This window comes from Manacus candei, unplaced genomic scaffold (genome assembly GCF_025592945.1).
Source record: "Manacus candei isolate 608988 ecotype Guabito, Panama unplaced genomic scaffold, ASM2559294v1 h1tg000060l, whole genome shotgun sequence".
Classification (NCBI taxonomy): Eukaryota; Metazoa; Chordata; class Aves; order Passeriformes; family Pipridae; genus Manacus; species Manacus candei.
The window spans coordinates 1,914,217-1,935,727 of record NW_026138108.1 but is presented as its reverse complement, the minus strand read 5'-3'; the positions used below and the strand labels follow the sequence as shown (position 1 = coordinate 1,935,727).

The following is a 21,511-nucleotide window of genomic DNA, read 5'->3' as shown; positions in this document are numbered from 1 at the left end:
TGGACAAATGAACTGTTCTAATTTTGTAGTTTTACTGAAAAAGAATGTATTTTTTTTGAAACTACATTAAAATGTTGTCATTTCAATTGGGCAGTAATAGACTGAATATAAACAGTTTGTCCTCCACATTCAGTGTGCATCCTTTTACTGTTTATTTTTTTATTTTTTCAAAATAGAAACTGGTGTTTCCCTTTTCAAACAATTTGCAGTTGTCAGGAGTACTGCTGATCAAAATAGAGCATAACACTGAGCATTCCTTTGAGTCTCCTAGCTTTCTAACCACAGAATACCTTCTCAAGTAAGGGATATTTCCTCTTGTTGTGAAACAAATAAGCTCATTGGAAGGTTAATGGTAGTCAAAGTTATTACTAGTTTTTTTGGGTCTCCCCCACTCAACTTAGTCTGTTCAGCCTGGAGAAAAGGAGGCTGAGGGGAGACCTCATCACAACTTCCTCATGAGGGGAAGAGGGGGGGCAGGCACTGATCTCTTCTCTGTGGTGACCAGGGACAAGACCCGAGGGAATGGCCTGAAGTTGTGTCAGGGGAGGTTTAGGTTGGATATTAGGAAAAGGTTCTTCACCCAGAGGGTGGTTGGGCAGTGGAACAGGCTCCTCAGGGAAGTGGTCACAGCACCAAGCCTGACAGAGTTCAAGAAATGTTTGGATGATATTCTCATGTACCTGGTGTGACTCTTGGAGATGGTTCTGTGCAGGGCTAAAAGTTGGACTCAATGGTCGTTGTGGGTTTCTTCCAACTCCTTATATTCTGTGATTCTGTGATCTCTCTCTTCAGAAACTACTGTTAACTGCCCTTTCAGTTTGCCTTGCCAAGAGTTTTGCAGTAAAGAATTAAATGCATCAAAGATAAGAGTGGTCTCTAGACCATCAGGCCCAGTTCAGGACTGAGCATGTTTTGAAAGAAGAGTGGACTTTGTGTTCTTGAGAATGAACTGTTGATTCTACATACATGCAGGATTCAAAATAAACCAACTTGCACCATGTATCGGTGGGATGATCTTACATTTCTAGGATGGTTTATTAGTGGCACAGCAACTAAGTTTTTAGTCAATGCCATTTGTTTTGAAGTTTTTTGAGCTTTCTTTCTCATTCTTATGCCTTAAAAATCCTGTTGGTTGTAATTGCATAGAGTACGAATGTGTCCTTTGAATTTCTAAACTGTTCCATTTAGTAATTCTATGAAACTAAATGCTATGCATCGATCTTTTCAGAAATGCATTTGCTGTCTTGGCTGCCTCTTTCAGATTTACTGCTTACTAACTGGGAAAGTTGAAAATTTTAAAAGGTCTGTGAACTTTTCTTGGGAAATCTTGGAGGCTGTATTTAGTCAAAACTGCAGAGTTACCAGAACTAATTTTGCCTGCTAATGAGCCATCACATTCTGACCTGAAGTGATAAATGCAAGGCCATGGAATCGGAGCATTTTATTGCTCTTCTGACTTTTGCTTTATTTTCAAAGATGGGAGACACATGGTTTCTTCAGCAGCATTCCAGGCAAGAATTAGTGTTGAGAAGCAGTTAGTTGTTTTGGTCACTTTTTTTTTGTTGGAGTTGTTGTCTTTTTGTTGTTATTTTGTTTGTTTGGGTGTTTTCCCAACCCGCTTTGGTCTAGAAGAGTTCTGTAACCACTTTTTATAAAATTTGGACTGAATAAAATAGGTTGGTGGGGAGGAGCAAAGAAGTGAATATAGTTTTCAAAATCAGAGTTCTGCCTTCTCTTTTTTATCTATTTCCAAAGGAAATTGAATACTTACTTGTTCTTAAAGGGGATAAAGTCTGGCCATTCTCAATAATCAATCAGTTTATGTGGGTGTGTAGCGCAGTAAAATTTTAACACAAGTGCAAGCAGGGCAGTGTGATTTCCCTGCTGGGTGTTCGTAGCCAACACAATGCAGCTGCACTTCAATCAGGACGACTCTGAAGCACAGAAGTGACAGAGAACATGGTGTTTAATGCGTTATCTGTATGCTGTTGCCCTACTGTGTACATCAGTGGGGAAGAAATCCCTTGAAAGGGAAAGGGAACTGGGATAATGTTGATACTGATTGGATTAGACATTGTTCATGTCTGATCTTTAGTTAAGAAGCTGTTGAGTTCCTCTGCTGTTGATTGGACTTGATATTTCAGGTTGCCTTTTCCTTTGTAGTAGCATTAATAATGGCTTCAGCTTGGAAATGTTCAAATGAAAACCCATCTATTCATATTCCCCTAAACACATTTTTGGGACAATTTTTTTTTTAAATTTCTACGTAGACTTTTTGCTTTTTACAGTTTTGATCTTTGATCGGATATGGGGCTGGTTTTGTGAGGCAATGTGCATAACTTGAGAAGTTCTCTGCCCCAAAGAATTTGTGACTTAGAGCCTGCTAACATCAGACTTTCCAAATGTTCAAATGGTTTGATACAGTGCCACTTAAAATAGACATCGTTATGGGGAACCAATGAGTTGCAGAGAACAAAACGAGGGTTTGGCATTCTAGACGCTTTTTCGTCTGTTTTCAATAACTAACCTGTCAGGGTCTCATGATACTATTCCTGGTGTTTTTAAAGATGGCCGAGAGAAGGACTTGGCATGTTAGGAAATTAAATACGAGGGATCCTGAAACTTCGTTTCTTAGCAAGTAATTCTCCTCAAGCTGTATAAATTTTCTTGAGTTAAATATTGTAGAATACAAAGATACTACGTTTTCAGTGAAACATCAGTGATAACAGTTGATTGTCTTTGCTGTCCAAGATCCTCACTAAAACCACCAGCTGATTTAAATTTTCCTTATTACATCAGCACAGTGTTCCTCCGAAAAGAAAAATAAAACAATCTCTTTCCTGACTTGGGGGGGGAAAGAAAGGCCATGCAGAATAATAATAAAAAGTCTGAATTTTTATACATGTTTTTGAATTCATCTGAAGTTGAATTGTAGATGCTAACTGAGGTCCTTGGGCTGCACATAAAAACATAAGCATTTTTCAAAGATAAACTTCACTTTTGCCTGTGCAGTGGCACACACACTCTCCAGTGAGAATGTAGCCAGGGCCAGAATAGCATTTGGCAGGGCTGTCAGCATCACAGACCTGCAACTCAGCCCCTGTATAAACTGTCTTCTTTTAAAAGTGCAGGAGGAATTGAATCTAAAAGACAATATCAAGAGGTAACTCTCATATATTACATACAATAACATGAGTTTGAAACTAAAGGTATTTATATAACAGGCTTGGAGCCATAGAATATATACTATATGCTGCTCTATTCTGTATGTTTTTCCTTGAGCTGAGTGGCAAGTAACTGGACCTCTGCAGAGTGTGCATTGGAAGCAGTGAAATGGTTATGTATGAAGCTAAGAGTCAGCAGTTGACTGGTGTAGAACTCCAGCAGCTACTGCTTGAGTTAGAAGAACTGGGGGGAGGTTGGGGAAGTTAGAGAACCTTTGTGATTTTGCTCTGGCTGCCTCTTGCAGCTAACAGCAGTCTCTACAAACTTCCACAACCCACATCATTGTCTGCCTTCAAACTCTGTCTCGAATTTCTCTTGCATTGTGGAGCAGTAGAGAAGACAGTAGTTCTGAAACTGTCACAATTTTTGCCATCTGGGAGGGCACTTGGTAGGAGCATTTCAGGGTGTTGTGTCTAGTGCTGTTAGCTTTCAGCCTGTTGCTAAAAGGCATCAGAACCTGCTTGCTGTGTGTTGTTACTAATTCAACTGGTTGAACCAAGCTTTTAGACCAGGAAGACTTAATTTGTTCTAAATGTGGGTTTGTGGGTTGACAGAAGGTACTGTTGAGAAGTCTCAGTTCGAACTCCCAACTGTGTTGAAGACGCTATTCATATCCTATAGATAAAGAACTGGGCCTGCTCTTCCATCTCACTTTTACACCTTTGTCTGACACATGGAAGGAAGAGGCTTTTAGATACTGTGCATTTTTCACTTATGTGAAACTTCTTCTGTAATCCATGCCCCACTGATCTGGGAAAACAGATCCTCCTCTGCCACACACACTCAGTGCTTTAACATCTGTAGATGACAATAATACTGACATGTTTTTCTGTTTTTTTTCTTCTGTAGCATCTCCCCTTCTGCTTTTTGCCAACCGGCGGGACGTTCGACTTGTGGATGCTGGAGGCACGAAGCTGGAGTCCACTGTGGTGGTCAGTGGTTTAGAGGATGCTGCTGCAGTTGACTTCCAGTATTCACAAGGCATCGTTTTCTGGACAGATGTGAGTGAAGAAGCCATCAAGCAAACTTACATTAACCAAACCGGGAACGTGGTACAGAATGTCATCATTTCTGGTCTGGTTTCCCCGGATGGCCTGGCGTGTGATTGGATTGGGAAAAAACTTTACTGGACGGATTCAGAAACCAATAGGATAGAAGTAGCTAATCTCAATGGAACATCTAGAAAAGTCCTCTTCTGGCAAGACCTTGATCAGCCCAGGGCAATAGCTTTGGATCCTGCTCATGGGTAAATATTAATTTGGCTTAAATGCTTAAATGGATACAGTAGTGATTTATGTTGACTTTTTAGTTCTGAAAAGAAAGAAAAACACAGCCTTTTGTTTCATTTTACATTTTCCCAAGGTATTTTTCTCAAGTTCTGTAACTGAACTCTGTATGTTTGAGCTTAAATATTTTGTGGCAAGTAATGGTAGCCCAGACACTGAGCCAAGAAGAAAAATAGAACTGTTCTTAGGTGCCAAGCCAAATATTCAACCGGTATAATTACTAACTTATTCCATTGCACTTCTGAAAGGTAATTAAATTTCCAAGCATTTTTTGTATTATTATTATTTTCTCAGTTATCTTGTCTGGTAAGTTAACTTTGATTTAATATGTGATGTCTATTTAATGAAGATAGTAAAATGTGTAAATCTGCATGAGTTGAAACAGGAACTATGCTCTGGTAAACAAAATCAGAATATTTTTAAGTGATGATATTGAATAATCATGTTTGAGCCAGCAAGTAAAGAGTCCAGGTGAAACTGGGTATTCCCAATGCTGTAAGGTGAGCAGGTTAGTAAGTAATAAGAGAGCAGGCTGGATGTGCAATTTCTAGTGCTCTTGAAAATACTTGTGTATCTGTATGGTTCCTCCCTCCCTCTTCAATACTCCGCACCATTTCACATGTGCTGTTTGCTATCCCTGTGCACAAATAGTACTTTGGGCTTGGCATTTGTGTCAGTGATCACTGAAGATCTGCTGTGCTAGATGGACCCTTGTGATAACCATGAAAGAGAAGCGAGGTGCACTTCTCTTGTGTGCACAGATCTACACAAGTGAGGTGGTTTGCCACTAATTTGCTGCCATTTTCACAACACTTTTCTCATCAACTGCCATACTACAGACTGGGACTTTGTCCAGTTGTTTTTGTAGTGTTTCCAGTATAAGACTTCCCAGTTGAATGTGTGGAATTATGGGTACATTTATGATTAATACGTAAAGGGCATACAAGTGCTAAATGAAATTGTGTGTACCCAAAGAAACAAAATCCTTAGTTTTGTTGACATGTCAAATGCTGGAAGCTACCTATATCCTTCAGATAACTGTTGGAAAGGTACAGCCATCATCAGTGAAAGGGAAAGTAGAGTGACTTTGTTGGACCAGAGGACTTTTCTAGAGGGGTTCTTGTTCTCTTAATTCTGTCTTCACTACACATGCCTGTAGGTGAAATGAATTCTTCCCATAGCAAATTGCTGTATGAAGGTATTTTAAATAAATTAACAGGAATCCTGTGTTATCCTGGCAGCAAGTATTCTATGCAGAATTAATTAATGCTTAAAACTCACTTTAGATTTAGAGTTCAGTTATATATTTAAAGAGAGAATATAGTGTTGAGTATTTTATGATGAGATAGATCAGAGAGAGTGCATGACATGCCAATGCTGGGTTGACATCTCATAAGTGGATGCAGTGGATGCACAGGTCCATCCCCAAGAGTCATACCCTGTGCCTGAGAGTATTGTCCAAATGCTTCTTGAACTGCTGTCAGACTTGGTGCTGTGACCACTTCTCTGAGAGCATTTCTAAAATGTCTCTTCTTTAAGACACACTGTGAGACACTTGCAGGTCATCCGTGTGTCTCTGCTTTTCCCAGAGGTAGTGAAAATCATTAATTGTTCAGGATTTACTGATGCTCTTATACATTATCATAATTAACAGGTGGCTGCTTAATATGTAACATGGCTTTTTTTTCCCATACACCTTAAAACTTTCTTGGTGGATCCACTATATATTCTAGGAATCAAAGGAAGCAGAACATGCAATAATCCAATTATTCTTCCCTGAAATGAAGGATAAACTAAACAGACGGAGGAAAGTACAAAACATTTTTCTGCCAATTTGCTAACATTTTGTTTTGAACATTCAGATCCCAGTTCTGGTGTGTAGGTTATGTGAAGCTGAGTTTTTATAATGAAGGACATGAGGCTGAAATTCTTGGTATTGTTTTGCAGAACATTAGCATTTATATACATTCTTGCTAGGTAGACTGCTGGTGGGGGATTTGATAGTGTTGGTGGTTTATTAAGTTTGAGTTTGCAGCCTTTGCATAAGTATTACTGTGTTTTCAGAACAGCAACTTCTAAAAAAACTGAATTTATTGTATGTAAAGATTTTGCTTAAGCTCAACTAAAGAAGTAGCTCAAATTCTATGCAATGTAGTGCAAAGAACGTAAATATCATGGACAATGTCTGAAGAAGCTGGACTGCATGTTAGAAGCAAGTTTTTATCATGTGTCAAGGCAAGCAAACTTCAGTTTCCTGAAAAGAAATTTTCAAAAGATTGCATGAATGAGTAGCCAAAACAAATGACTTAATTCTCAGTCCTGTAGGGAAGGTCTTAGATCTGAGCAACCTAGAATGTGTGTTGTCAAGGATCATTAAATCTATAATATATGAATCTCAAGGCTTGCTATGTTTTAAATGTTCTGATTCTGGGAAGCTGTAGCATATCCATAATCCTCATATCTGATTTTCACAAAGTGCTTAATGAAGTAGTTAGTTCACATTATTAAAGCCTACAATGTATTAGAAATATTTACTTTGGTTAATGTAAATCTTAAATTCGTTACTAGTTCTATGATTGCTGCTGTGTTACCTTCTGGACTGAGCTAACTGTTCAAGTTTAGGCTGTATTTTCTATAGCTTGGCCTATTCAACAGACAATAATACTTGAAAAATTTCTGCCCCCTTTGTGTGCTGAAGAACCAAGAGCTGAATCAGACATCTGTGAAATGATTGTTTTAAAGAAAGATAAAAATTAATTGCCTCAAGAAAAGGCATCCTGTCTTGAGTGTTTTTTGGTGGGAGTGTAACTGCAGTTATCACTTGGTATAGTCACTGGGGTTGTTGAATTTGCCATACCTAACTCTAGTGGTGTCTGTAGAAATTATGTTCGTGGAGGGGGAAAGCAAGGAACTTCAAATTGGTTTGACTTACTGGAGGAAAGCTACAAACCTCTTTCTACATTTTCTCCCTCATTTTGGTTCTTAAAAGTCTTTCATGACACGGTGTGGGTCTGTTGGGCAGAGGCATTGCCAGTGCCAGTGGACTAGCAGTGGACAAGTGGGATATTAAAAAATGGATATAGAAGGGACAGCTATCACAAATAGAAAACTTTCAGTTCAGAACCTAAAATGCCTCAGATGTGCCTGGTTGTTAATCCAGTGTTTCCTCAGTGTCACAGCAAAACCATGAACCAGAGCTATTAGCTGTTCCTACATAACTCACAATGGTGTTTATAGTATCACTTTAATAAAACTGCAGTGGTGTTTACTGATGATTCACTGGGACCTTGGTCCCAAACAATAGTAGATGGAAGGTTAAGCATATTGGCTTGCTGTGTTGAACTTATTGGGATCTCTGTATGCTGAAGCCTGATCTTCGTGAGCTGCAGTAGACTAAGGCTTTGAATATTTTGATTCAGTTGAGTGTGAATGATGAAATATTTTAAACAGTGATCTTCTTTGGAATAGTTGAGAGGAGGGGGAATACTGCATAAAAACTTGTGAATGTTGCAAATAATAGAGAAAAAAACCATGAAACATGGCATGAGTAAAGACTATGCTTTTTAGAACTTCTTCCTTTAACTCATGGCTACTTGGTTAAAATGCATAAGATGCCCTGGTTTAGAGCTAAACGTGATTATTGCTGCCTTGAAAGCTAGAGATTAGTTATATCCTGTGCCTCTAGTAATTAATTGCAAGTAGAAAATTATTTTGAAGCTTTTGGTTAGTTATTTAAAACTCTGTAATGATGTTGAATGTATGAATAGCACAGTTGTTTTCTTAAAATGGAAGAAAAGTACTCAACTGTGAAATTGGTTAGGAGTCATATCCAGTATCTTGGTGTGGCTGAAATTTCTGGGAGTTGGAAAGCTTTTGATATGTTGTGTATCCAAATAGCTGCAAATGGTCTCGTGCATAAGAAACTTGAAGTTCTTGTGGGAAGTGTTATTTACTTTAATTTTCAGATAGGTGTCCTTGATGGTGACAGCCTTGCCTTAAATGTTTCCTTGGTCTCTTGCTTATTTCTCCCTTTCCCTGCTCATAGAGAAGACTAAAGCCCATAAATTGTTCAAAGACCTTTTGTTTCATTTGAGAGCAGAGCTGTCTTTTCAGAGATGACAGAAAAAAGTGATTTACTTGCCTCCCAAATTGCATGGGAATGAGGTGGAAATGTGTAGACTTCTTTAACCCTGTTGAACTCCCTCCCCTGTTAGCACTCTCCTTTTGCTACAGGTTCTGTGATTCCTCATGTCCTGAATCCTGGAGACTGATCCTTCTTTGTCCTATATACATTGTCTTATTAAGCAGTGTGGGAATCGTATTCTTACCTTTTTGATTTCTACACCATTTCTTAAGGGAAGAGAAGGATGGCTTTAGTGGTCAAAGTGCCAGTGTGTGTTGCAGTGGTTTCTCAGGTGAAGTCAGGAGTGTAGGTTTGGCTCTGAAACCAAAGAGATGATGGAAACTGGGATTCTCTTTGATTAGATGACTTGATGAGTGCAGTTTATGGCTGCACAGGGTGGAAATCATGGCATATACAACTTGTTGGTCTGACTGGACTGGCACCATTTTGTTTGTCATGAATGGGTCGCTTTGGTTTAAGTCAAAGCATGTTTCTAATTTTTTTTTGTTGTAAAATTAGGCAATAATATAAGCTAAAGTAAAAATTTTTCCACATAACCTGTTGAAGGTGTACTTACATGGGGTTTTGTTTGTTATTGTGTTTAAAAATACAAGCATGCAAATGAATGTGCTTAGATTGCATGCCTTGACAAATTCCTGTCTGTAGCTGGAGTGTACTTTTCCCTGAACACTGAGTTAGACTGCATCAACACACTGAAGCATAAAATGCATTGGCTTGAGCTAAATGTTTAAAGTCGGAGATCTGTGGATAAGAGAGCCAACATCTGACTTGCACGATTGGATTACTGTTGTCCAATATGTTTGCTGGACCCCATCTTCTGTTAAGTCAGTACAATGTGTAGATGTAATTTCTTGGACTGTCCTGAAATGTTTTAATTCAATGTTCCTTATAGCAAGAGGAAGAAATCTAGGTTTAACTTCAGGTAGACTTAGTTAAGTCTAACTCACAAGCTGATGGAGAGTTCAGCAGTTCATTCTGCACTTTTTGATATGAGGATACCGTGAATTTTGAATGTCTGCAGTGTGTCTTAAAATAGTTTGAATGTAGTGAGATTTGAATTATTTTTCCCTTTCCTAAACTAAATCACATATTGTGAAAGAAGAAGGGCACCTGAGGTCACTGAACTGAATATGAGCCAGCAATATGCCCTTGCTATAAAGCAAGCCAACAGCATCCTGGGCTTCATTAGAAGGAGCGTTGCCAGCAGATTAAGGGAGGTCAACCTCCCCTTCTGCTCAGTGGTGGGGAAACAATCCTTGTAGTCCTGTGTCCAGTTCTGTGCTCCTCAGCACAAGAGACATGAACATGCTGGTGCGAGCCTAATAAAGGGCCACAAAAGTCACTGAGGGACCGGATCATCCACCACAGAAGGCAGGGCTGGTTGAGTTGGGATTGTTTACCCTGGAAAACAGAAGGTTCAGGGGATCTCATCAATGTGTATAAATACATGATGTGAAGGAATAAAGGTGATGGAGCTAGACTCTTCTCAGTAGTACCCTGTGAAAGGACTAGAGGCAACAGGGACAAACTGAAGTAGAGAAAGTTCTGCATAAGTGAAAAAAAAAATACTTCTCTGCTGAGAGAGTGATGAATCACAGGAACAGGTGACCAGAGAGGTTGTAGAGTCTCCAGCCTTAGAGATATTCAGAACCTGACTGGATAAGTTGGGTTTCTGTTTTCTGTAGTTCTTGCATATGAACGTGCTGAACGTTCTTTTAGAGGGGAAAGTGCATAACATGAAAAACATGTGCAACTTCTTGGGTTTTTTTCCCTGGGAAATCCTTACATATCATCTCCTTACTGCTGCCCTCCTTCTCCAACTTGGTGGTTTTGGAAATCTTGAGTCCCTCCCTCCATGGATTTTTTTCAGCTTCATGCTGTCATGTAACCTGAGTATTGAAGCTGTATTGAACGTGTGCTTGTCTAACTTTGAGAAATCACTAGGGTGTCTTACACCTTCCCATATGGGTGAGCAGGGAAAGATGTGCTCTTTCCTTGTAAGCACTTCAATAATATTTGAGCATCCATTAGTCAACAGGCAATTATGTCTTTCCTCTTTGTTCTCAGTTGCCAAATAGTATATATATGTATACTGTACTATATATGTGTAATGTATATATTTTGAAAGAATAAATCAGAATAAAAGACATTGTAGGAAAACTGTAGTGGAGAAGTGTGGTTCTTGAGGGTTTTGTTTGCTTTGCTTTAAGTACACATCTTTAAATGCAGTGTGATTAGTTGTAAAGACTATCTGCTGTGGCATACTTTTGGATTTGATGTAATGCTTTTTGTCAAGAACATCCAGGTCTCAAAATTCAATGCTTGAAAAAACAAAGAAAAAAAAAAGGTAGTTGGAGTAAGTAATTTGCAGCTTAATGCTATGCAAGATAGCCATTCTTTTCACTTCTGTAAACCATTGGGGCTATTTCATTTCACAGTGAAGCTTTTGTAATTTTGAAGGTGGGATGGGGGAAGTTAGTTTTAAATGTGCAGGAATCTAAACTTCATAGCAATTTCCTGTAAACTCCTGTTTTGTGCCATGGGCTTGTATAAGTTCGAGAACATTGTTGAAATTGGAGAAGTTTGTACTGATTTATATCATCTGTACAACTGGCCTCTTTTGTGTAAGCAGGTTATGTAAGGTTTGGCAACTGTACTGCATTTTGGGAGATGGAAAAAGTGTTTGGGCAGTGCTGCTTTTTATTATGTCTGTGATACCTTCCAGCTCAGACGGCTGATCAGCTGCTCTTTGAGGGCACAGCCGTGATTTCTAATCTTTGCAAAAATGAGGACAAGAGAAGCACCAGGAAATAAGAAATGACCTGCAGCTTTAAAACTGAAGGGAAATACGGTTTTCATCCTGGTTTTGCTCCTGCACCTGGAATTTTAAAATGAGATAAGCAGGGGAAAGAAAACAAAACAAACCAAACGGAAAAAAAACCCCTCCAAAAAACCCCCTAAAAAACCAACCGCAAAACAAAAAAGAAACCCACTGGGGTGCAGTTTGCCAACTTCAAAATCTGTTTATTTTTGCAAGGTGGCTTTCAGTCCCATTCTTGTGAAAGGACTGAAGCACCATTTAAGCCCTGGTTCAGTGTAGTAATTTATATGCCAAAACCTAGTGACTTGTTGACTGCAGTTGAACGGCATTTGTTTAATTAGGTTCTGACTAGAAAGTTTGGTAGTGAAGCTTGCAGCTACTGTGCTTACTGATAGAGCAGTAACTGAATTTTATGAACTCCATTGATCTGGTACTTCTGGCTACTGGGTGATGGACTGGATGGACTGTTAGTGGTTGTGTGTTCTTTGATGAAGCTTTGGCTTTTGCTCTACTTTGTTCCAGTTGGTTCCTTTAGTGTAGGAAAGTGCAGTTCAGTTTAGCGACAGAATTGGTGCAATTGCTGTGAAATTATTATTACATGTTAGTCTCTTCTTTCCCCTGCCCCTCCTTCTTTTTAACTTCCCCTGGAGTTAAGATTGAAAAACAACAAGACACTTAAACATCTCTGCAGAACTGAATATAGTAGCCTGTGAATTTGTCCAGGGTCTGCTTTTTGTTCAGTGCTTCTGTAGTACTGTTTCATTGGGGGTTTTTAAGAGTATTGATTTATGATAGCTGCTTAGCAGTGCATTTTGCCCACAATGCCTTTTTTAATTTTGTTTTCATTCGCTCTTAAGGAATTCATGTTTTCTTTCTCTTTTATAGCCTCAGTGCTGTTACAGTTTTACTGACCTGTTGCAATCCAATCAGGATACAAAACTCTTCAGATGCCATATCTCAGTCCTGAAATGTGATCAATCTAATGTGTACAAACTGGGTTTGATATTTTTAACTTCTTACAATTGTTATGGTATGCCCTGGCCCAGGGGTATTTAAAACTCTGTAATTTACATTTAAAAAACACCACCACCACCAACAAAATCAACCAAACAAAAAACCTACCCAAATACTTGCCTTAGACTCTTCATTATTATTCAATGTGCATCTTTTCGACTGGCTTCTGAAACTGGAAGGCATAATAGCATAGGTAGTACCAGACTGAGATTCTTTGCATAGTCTACTTATTTTCCTGAAACATTGTCTGGGCTAAATACCCATTTTTTAAAAATGGTGAAATGAAAATGATAGGGATTGGCAATGTACTGGACACCAGCAAAATAGGTTATATTTGAAAAACCAAAACCCCAGTCTAAACCATCATCTGTCCCAGAAACATTGATGATGTCTAGACTGTTTGAAAGTGCTTGTTTCTTGTTGAGGTGAATAAGAGATGTGGACTCTCGAGTGTTCTTTAAAAAAATAAATTTTAAAAAGCTTTCTTTTTTTCCCCTCTAAAGAAATAATATGCCAGTTACCACTCTAGGCTCCTGAATTTAGGTTAATTTAAGTCTGCTTGAATTAAATCAGTTCCTCACATATAAACTGTTCTGGCATGCAGACTGATTGCTTTCTCTGAGAAGCCACTTGGAGCTTCTTGTCATGTTCTCCCCTGTCCATAAAGCTCCTATCAAAATTATCTGTTCTTTATGTAAGAATTGATCCTGTGTACTGGGGACAGGACATTTGGAAAATGCAAGACATAATGGTTACCACTGGACATTACTAAAATCCTTAATTTCTCCACTGTTTTTCCTGTATGGCTCTTTCTGTGATGAACCCAGATAGTGCAAGAAGATTTCAGTAGTTTTGACAGAAGACTAATTTTCTTAATCAGATCCATGTGTTGTTTCAAGGATAGGCAGCCCTTCTCTTTCTCTTGGTAACTAATCACATCAAGAAAGCTCCCCCTTACCCCCAAAATTTTCTCTTGTTACTGTTCCAGTTAAGTTTGCAGTGCTGCTTTAGCTAAGCTTGTGTCATTCTTTCCGTAATAACCATGGATTTTTTTTCGCTAGGATTTGTAAGTTTTGCAAAAACATTTCTGTCTTCAGCTGACTCTCAGTGTATGGTGTCTCGGCTGGGACACTGTTCTTAATTTGGTTGGAACAAGGTTGGTCACTCAAAATAGAGGAGGGCCAAAAAAAGGGAAGCTTGACACTTTGTGCGGTCTTGGAAATCTCTCACAAGCGTGCAGTTAAAACATGATATTTTATGGCCTGTGGAGGTCTGATGTCCAGTGTTGTGTTGCACCTTATATTGACCATAAAATGTCAAAACAGCCTAGATCTTACAGTGGGAGAAGAGGGATGAAGGGAGCTGCCCTAGGTAATTGTAGAGTCCAAAGTGAGTGACTTATCTAGGGGAACTTGATGAGAATTGCCTCTTTCTCCAAGGAAGTTTCATAGATGGCTTCAGCTGGGTGGTTGCTGCCTTGATTTGCTCCTTCTGTTTTAGCATCGCTGCTGGGAGACCACTGGTCAGACTGATCATTTTCTAAGCTGAAATGTTTGGGGTTTTTTCTTTTTGTTTCCTTGTAGGATGCTAATGTCAGCACCAGGAGTAGGAACCATGGAAGGAACTGTTCCATTTGGCAGTGGCATGGTTTTAAATAGGCTTAGGTAGACCAGAGACGCCCACTCCTGCTGCAGGAACAGATGATCAGCTGATCTCTTCTTACAGTGATACCCAAACTCCCAGTTCAGGATCTTGATCTGTTAAGAGATCCCCAAGCCTGAGCCTATTTCCTATAATTCATGGCAATTCAGCACCTGATACCTGATGAAAGGACAGAAGCCTCTTTGAAAAGGGGAGGAGGTTAAATGGAGACAAAAATTGTATTTGCCATTCCATGGCTTGGCTTGCTTTCCTGTGATGGACCATGGAGATTCTGTGTAGCACACAGAGGGAGGGAAACTGTTACCTCTTTAGGTTCTTGATTACTGCAGACTCGGTATACTCTGAAAAGTTCATCAGGAAGATCAGCTTTACACTACTTCAGGGACACCCTGCAATCGGGCAAGGTGATGACAGGGTATGTTGCTTTAAAAATGTCCAACTTGAGAGAAAAGTGCTTTGAAAGAAGGCTGCCTGCATTCAGGTTGTTCTACATGTCATCTAAATGCATATTGATCCTGCTAACCTTCCTTTGTGGTACAGTAACTTTACTAATACTGTGTAGTTTTAAACTTCTGAATGACACAGGCATTGAGCTTTGTATCTCTTTAATGAGCTGAAACATAGAGATATAATTTTCCTGTGACATATTTGTGCGTGGATTTGAAAGTTCTACTTTTGTACAGCAGTCTCTGTGTGGCCACAGGTAAATACACATCACCTATGAAATTATGCAACAGAATATTTTTTTAGGAGGAGGTTCTTGAGCTGGAGCTCCTTTAGTATCATAGAAAAGCCACGAGGACTCTTTGGCTTACAGACTTTTTTTTTTTTTTCCTTCATCTGAATGCACTGAGGTTCAGGACAGGCTGCAATTTTAATGGAAGGCTTGAGGAGAGGAATTTTGCTCAATGATAGTTTTGGGGATGTTTTTTCATCCTTTTTATTTCAACTGCTTTAAAGGTTTAATAGGCCTTAGCTAGTTTTGTCTCCTTTGTTTTTACTTTTAAATAACTGTCATGGGATTTTTTTTATTTTTTTCTAAGCTTGTTTTTAGTCTGCATTTATACATTTCAATAAGTATTTATAAGTAAGTGTGAGATTGTCATAGCTGTATGATATGGCACAAAGCCACCTTTAATAGCCAGGTTTTTCTTAATTTAACAGTCCATCTTTTGTCTGTCTTTATTCCCATAGAGTTGAATGCAAATGGTGCAAGCTAGTGCAGATGAGCTGGATCAGAGGACTGATTTGACCTGATCAAAAATGAGTATTTGGCCACATCAGTTTCACGCTCTGATTCACCAGTTGGTTGCGTAGACAGGTTTTTTTATGTCTGCTTTTCTCTGTCTTCCGTTGTTTGTCAATAGCTACTTCCCCACACAGTTTGAGTTGCCACAAATTACAGCCTGACTTGGTAAGGAAAACCAAAATGAGTGGCCATTTACATTCATAGGTTGTCCTGTGAAGTGGGGCAGCTCAGCTACTGCTGCTGCTTCTTCAGGAGCAGTCAGTCTGTCCTGGCTTCTGGAGCTGAGAAATTTTGGGAAGTTACCTGGGGACACGATTCTGCCTCAACCGGGCTAAAGTGAGCTCAGAAACCGGAGGACTCATCTGCATGGGAGCTTTACTATTTCAACTAGAAAACTTCTTGTTTTACCCTTGCACGCTCAGATGTATGTGTGTTGTGATCCAAGTGAGCAATTTCTATCTGTCTGTCTGTCTATATTGTTGGAATGGTCTAAGAATGGTCTAAGTAGGTGCTGTGACTGCCGTGGAACTGGAGGTACACCTGAGTCAGTGTGTACTATGTACACGGAGATCAAAACATTTTAGTTAAGTGAGTTGTGAGGGACATGTCCTAGGAATAACTGTACAGCTGCCTGTGCCTCCTTGCCTGAACTGATGGCCCCAGCTGCATGTAAAGCAGCTACAGAGCTACTGTAGTTTACAGGGGGATCTTTTGTTGTGAAGGGAAGACCATCCTGCTGAGGAACATGACAGCAATTACAGATGTAGTCCCCATTTCATCCCCAAAGTGGGCAGCATTCTCTTTCATTAAAAAAACAACCATGAAGCTTTTTGTGTGGATATATGTTTTCACAATGCACATTCATTTACTTCCTTTTTGGTTCCTAGTGTGGTTGCATAGCCAGTGCTGTCTTCAGGGATCTGAGGGTCTGGGATAATCCAGGTTGTGAAAAATCTGGCTAAGCATAGGTTTTGCAAGGCTGAATAGATAAATGCCTCTGTACCACATTTTCCTGGAGCTCCAGTGCCAGGAGGACTTGGCTTAGTGCACTTACCCAGGTGGTGCCCATCTGGCAGTCCTGTTGATCTAATACAGCACAGGGAGCCTGGGGAGTGGTCGGTCCAGTGCACAGACACCTAATTTTGTTTGAGGGCTCAGTCAGGTCAAACACTCCCTGACACAGACCCATGCCCCAAATAGCTGTATTGGCATTGGGAAAGCAATATATTTCTCTTACTGGCCTGAGGTAGCTGTGCTAGGAGTTGGCTGTGTTGTGTTTGCACCACTGACATGTTGAATTTGCAAGCTGGATTTATGATGCTGGGTAATGTTTACCAGCTGTGAACTGACTGTCCTCTTCTGACCAGACAATTTCTCTCCTAACTGCACACTCTCAGCTTTTCATGCAGATATTGTGTGATTTGCCACACCTTGATCTGGTCCTTTCTGTTAATGTCTATTCAGGCTACTTAAATTGTTCATAGGTGGAGTGACAGGGAAACTGCGACGTGGATGGAAGGGGGAAAAAACATCCAAAAATTTAGTGCAGTCTTTCCAAGTCTGCCTGGATTCCTGTTTTATTTATTGGAGAAACAAATTTCAGGGCACTTGATTTTATTCTTTTTTCTCTATAGACTTGCAAAAGGAAGTTAAACTGTGGTTATTGCCTTCTTGGATGGGTAATTAGTTGCTTCAGATTTAGGATTTAGGATATTAACATGTAATAACTGGCCACACCAGGATGATACTCACTTAAAAATGCTTATGATAATCAAGTACTGCCAAACATTTAAGAGAACAGTAACACAATATAGAGACAAAGCTTGTGAGAGATGATCTCGTGAAGGACTTCTTTTGTGCCCTGTGGAACTGGATTTTGTTAAAGTTTTGGGGACAAACATTGGTGTCTGTATGCCCCTCTATGTATATACCATTACAAGCTTTGCAAGGAGTTGCTATCCCTTCTGTTCCTAAAGCTAACCAGCATGTATTGTGGCTTAATTCGTGTGTGTCTTTTTCAGATACATGTATTGGACTGACTGGGGTGAAACACCCAGGATAGAACGGGCAGGAATGGACAGCAGCATGCGGAAAATAATTGTTGATTCAGATATTTATTGGCCAAATGGACTCACGATAGATCTTGACGAACAGAAACTTTACTGGGCTGATGCAAAACTGAGTTTCATTCATAGGGCAAATCTGGATGGTTCCTTTAGGTAAGTCTCCTTTAATCAATAATATGGTATAAGTTATTTCTCGTTTCATACATTCATTTTGAACTGAGACTTTTTTTTTTCAGTAGTCTGGAATAATGCCAATACCTTAATGTTCTGTTTAAATGCAATTCTTAATAGCCTTGCAAAAAATAGCTTCACATACTGTAAAACTGGTTTTAAAAGTAAGACTATTTGTATCAGTATTTCCCTATAGACTGTTCATTGCCTTCTTGTACAGCAGAATTTTTTATTTGTGTTGAAAATAGTTGGAGATGCTTATCCTTGATCCTAGGCAATACAACATTTAACTAGTGACTGGGATTTTACAGTATTGTTAATGTCTTTTTTTCCAGCAGGAAATACACATTGAGACACACTTGTCCTTAGCCCCATCCAAAGATGTCCTTTATGCCATGCCTATTAATTAACCAAATTCAGGTTGCTTCAGATAGCAAGCAATTAGGAAGCAGATTTTTCTAAAGATTGATGGAAAGCACACTGTGAAAGTTTTGTTTGGTGGCTCCTGTCCAAGTGTGCTGTTCGAGTTTTGGCTTTTGTAGACACAGAGAAGTGACACTTCAGACAGGGCAGACTTATGCATTTGAGATTGCATTTTCAATTCTGTGCAGTGTTCAGTGGGAAGGTTGTATTGATCCTGAAGGGTGAGTGTAATATGCCATAAATGTCCTGCCAAAGCAATTTCTGCATTATGGTCTGGTTTTGGTCTTCAGATTGTATAAAATGACATTTTCATTTTCATGATTTTGTAACATTTAAAATGTCAGTGTTAATAAAATCATTTTGCCTTGGTAAAAAGTTGGAGGAGTTCTATTTTATGTAGGTCTGTATAATAAAATAATATGCCTCCCTCAAAAAACCATTGCATTTGCATGGTGTTTTTCAAATTTTTTTTTGTTTTTACTGAGATACGTTCTGTGCCTGATTTTCACAGTCATAAAAGAAGAATAGCAATATTGACCTTTATAAAGGTCCTTTATAAAACACTGAGGTTCCTTTGAGAGCAGTATGTAAGAGTTAGATAATGGTGGCATTGTAAGTGACAAGTACTGACTGACAGTCAGAAGTATAGGCAAGGGAAAAGGCCTTTACGGAAGGCAGTGGTAACTCAAAGGCTGGCTGCAGGTTCATAGACAAAAAGAAAGATTTTCATTTAACAACATGAATGTGTTTGTCTTATCTGGGGGTGAGTGGCAGAGTGTAAGGTTTCCAGGCTGCTTCTGCGGTTATCAGACATATATGCAAATTGTATAAACTTTACTTAGACGTTTGTGTAAACCCTAAAGTTGTAATTGGCAAGTGAAATCTATTCTGCTCATTTTAAGGTAGAGAAAGGCCCCCTAAAAGGGAGCAAGCCTTTGAATACACTAATTACATCAGTCTGTCCAAATTACTTTCTGATAGATCAGTGCATGTGCACCGCCTCTCAAGCAGATTTCTGTTGAACCATCAGTCCGATCATATTTTAGGAAAAAATAACATATTTTGCATTAAAAAAAAATTGGCTCACTGCTGCATATTTTACTCAGCTGCTAGAGTATGTAAATGCATTCTTGAGGTCAGGATATTCCTGTACAGGGTGCACTCTGAAAGTTCCTTATGTCTAACTGCATGTGAACTTTTAGGCATTTTTGAATATAGTAACTTGTGTAATTGTTCAGACTAGATGATAACTTTGGAAGTTGCTTCTGTTCCTTAAATATGGAGTAAAATAAGTTTCACTCATACATGTCAATAAAAAAATCTGTAGCGTTTCAAATGCTTCCACTCTTCTCATCCCAGAATCAATTCAGAATTACTTCAGAATTCAAATAAAAAGGAAATTTTTGTTCTGTGCAGTGGATTAATTTTACTGGAGCAATCTGTGTCTTGTGTCTTAGCAAGCTTCAGTTTGCAAGCACATTGGCTGGAACTATTTCAAGGGATGTAATTACAGGAGAAGGGGAGACTTGATATCTAAGAATGATGGAAATAGGGCAATACATAGTGGAAAACAGCTGTTATGATATTAGAATACAGCCACTGCTGTTATTAGTCAAAAAGAAACAGCAAAGGTGAGAGTGGAAAGAGAAATTGGTGTTTATATTTATTCTATTGTGTTTTATGGTGAAAGAAGTAGTGATAATTTGAAAGAGAAATTTTAGAAGAGTTTCAGTTTTATCTCTAGAAGAGAAAGATTATTAATATTTTTGTTTTCTTTTTTCCACATTATCTGTGTTGTTCATGTATATGCTAATAGTTGTTTGCATGTGTCAGTCTACTTTGCACTTGTCCGTGTCTGAATATATGTCAAGAATTTTGGGGTACCTTTTTATTTCCCCTCCAACCTGGAAAAGGCAAATAAGTAACTATGCTACTCAAAATAAAACAGAATACTTCCCCTGCCAAATGTTAGCTGGTTTTTGTTTTTCCTAAAATCCCTTCAACTGAAAAAAATTGAATGCAGATCTGAATATAGGTATAAGAAAAATAAGTTTGTCACTTTCCTTCAGGATGACACTGATACTTCAGCTTTCTCAAAGTTGTATGGTGAATAACTTACTGGTTTGTTGTGTCATAGCACAACTGGTTTGAAAGGTGTGGGCATGCCTTTTTGTATACATAAAATGCATAATTTTTGTGAAAACTGACTACATAGTGTTTTGACTAAGGAATTGTCAAGTATCTTTTCTCTGACTTAATAAATGTCTCCGAAACTATTGGATCTAAATTATATGAATTTATTGCAATAGGTATAAACTTGGGGATCCTGTGAAAACAGGGTAGAAACATCATGTGTTTTTTGGCTCTCAGTTCAGCTAATAACCAATGTGAAAATATATGCATTCTCAGAAGTGTGACTGAATGATGTCATTGAAGAAACATCTTGAAATGTTTCTGATTTGTATTAATTATAAATATTTAGCCTTAGAAAAAATATAAGTGACCCTTGCTCTACATTAGAAAAATAATCTGAAAAAATATTTGTTTCTGTTGCTGACTAAGTTAAAGAGGGGTTAATTTAATGAGACTCTTAGGTAATTTCTTCCTTTGTCTGCTACAAGAAAGGACTCAGTGCAACTGAAGTTCTGGACAAAGTTGTCCTGTAATGCTTTAATTGGAGGGGCAGTATTCGGACTTATGTTTCATTGAAAAGTCAGTTGTGTTTGGGTGTTTGCACAGCTCCTGAAGTTAAGGATCTTCAGCTGTCAGTGTAGAACTGAATCAGATACTTTGGTGCTATGAAATCCAGTATGTTTGTGTCTTTATTGCTATGAAAGCATATAGCCTTATTTTACATTTTTCAGTTTGTTGTCACTTTTATCACCAAGTGAATCTCTTGGTCCAGTGAATTTGTTAAAAGACGACAGCTTCTATATGAGTTTTACAAAGCCAGGTTTTCATTCTGCATGGTAACAAGTGGAAGCAATCCATTTTTAATCCTTGCTCTTTCTTTCACATAGGCAAAAAGTTGTTGAAGGTAGCCTTACTCATCCCTTTGCTCTGACGTTGTCTGGGGACACTTTGTATTGGACGGACTGGCAAACGCGCTCCATTCACGCCTGTAACAAAAGGACGGGAGAGAAAAGAAGAGAAATATTGTCTGCCCTCTATTCTCCCATGGACATCCAGGTCCTAAGTCCAGACCGGCAGCCATACTGTATGTTTTCCTTTTCCCTGAAGCTTTTTGCATGACTGTTACTTATCTGTCAGGAAAAATGTTAATCAGAAAAGTGGTTAGTGTGAAGTTTTAAGGTTGTGCACACTTGTGAGGGGATTGGTTGCTAAAGGTGTAAATGCTTGAATCCTGTACCTTTCTTTGAAAATTCCAACCTGAATTGGTATAAGCTCACTCACCATCCCATTTGTTAACAAAATCCAAAATCCAGTGCA

The 21,511-nt window shown here is 38.8% G+C and overlaps 1 protein-coding gene across 1 annotated transcript in view; it reads left to right on the top strand.

Moving 5' to 3' along the window:
* LRP5 (LDL receptor related protein 5) overlaps positions 1 to 21,511 on the top strand; it is a 141,407-nt gene that overhangs the window by 26,149 nt on the left and 93,747 nt on the right. Inside the window, exons 2-4 of the mRNA XM_051804153.1 lie at positions 4,075 to 4,471; positions 17,423 to 17,620; positions 21,082 to 21,278. Of these exons, the coding sequence (XP_051660113.1) occupies positions 4,075 to 4,471; positions 17,423 to 17,620; positions 21,082 to 21,278 (792 nt within the window). The remainder of the gene's footprint in view (positions 1 to 4,074; positions 4,472 to 17,422; positions 17,621 to 21,081; positions 21,279 to 21,511) is intronic.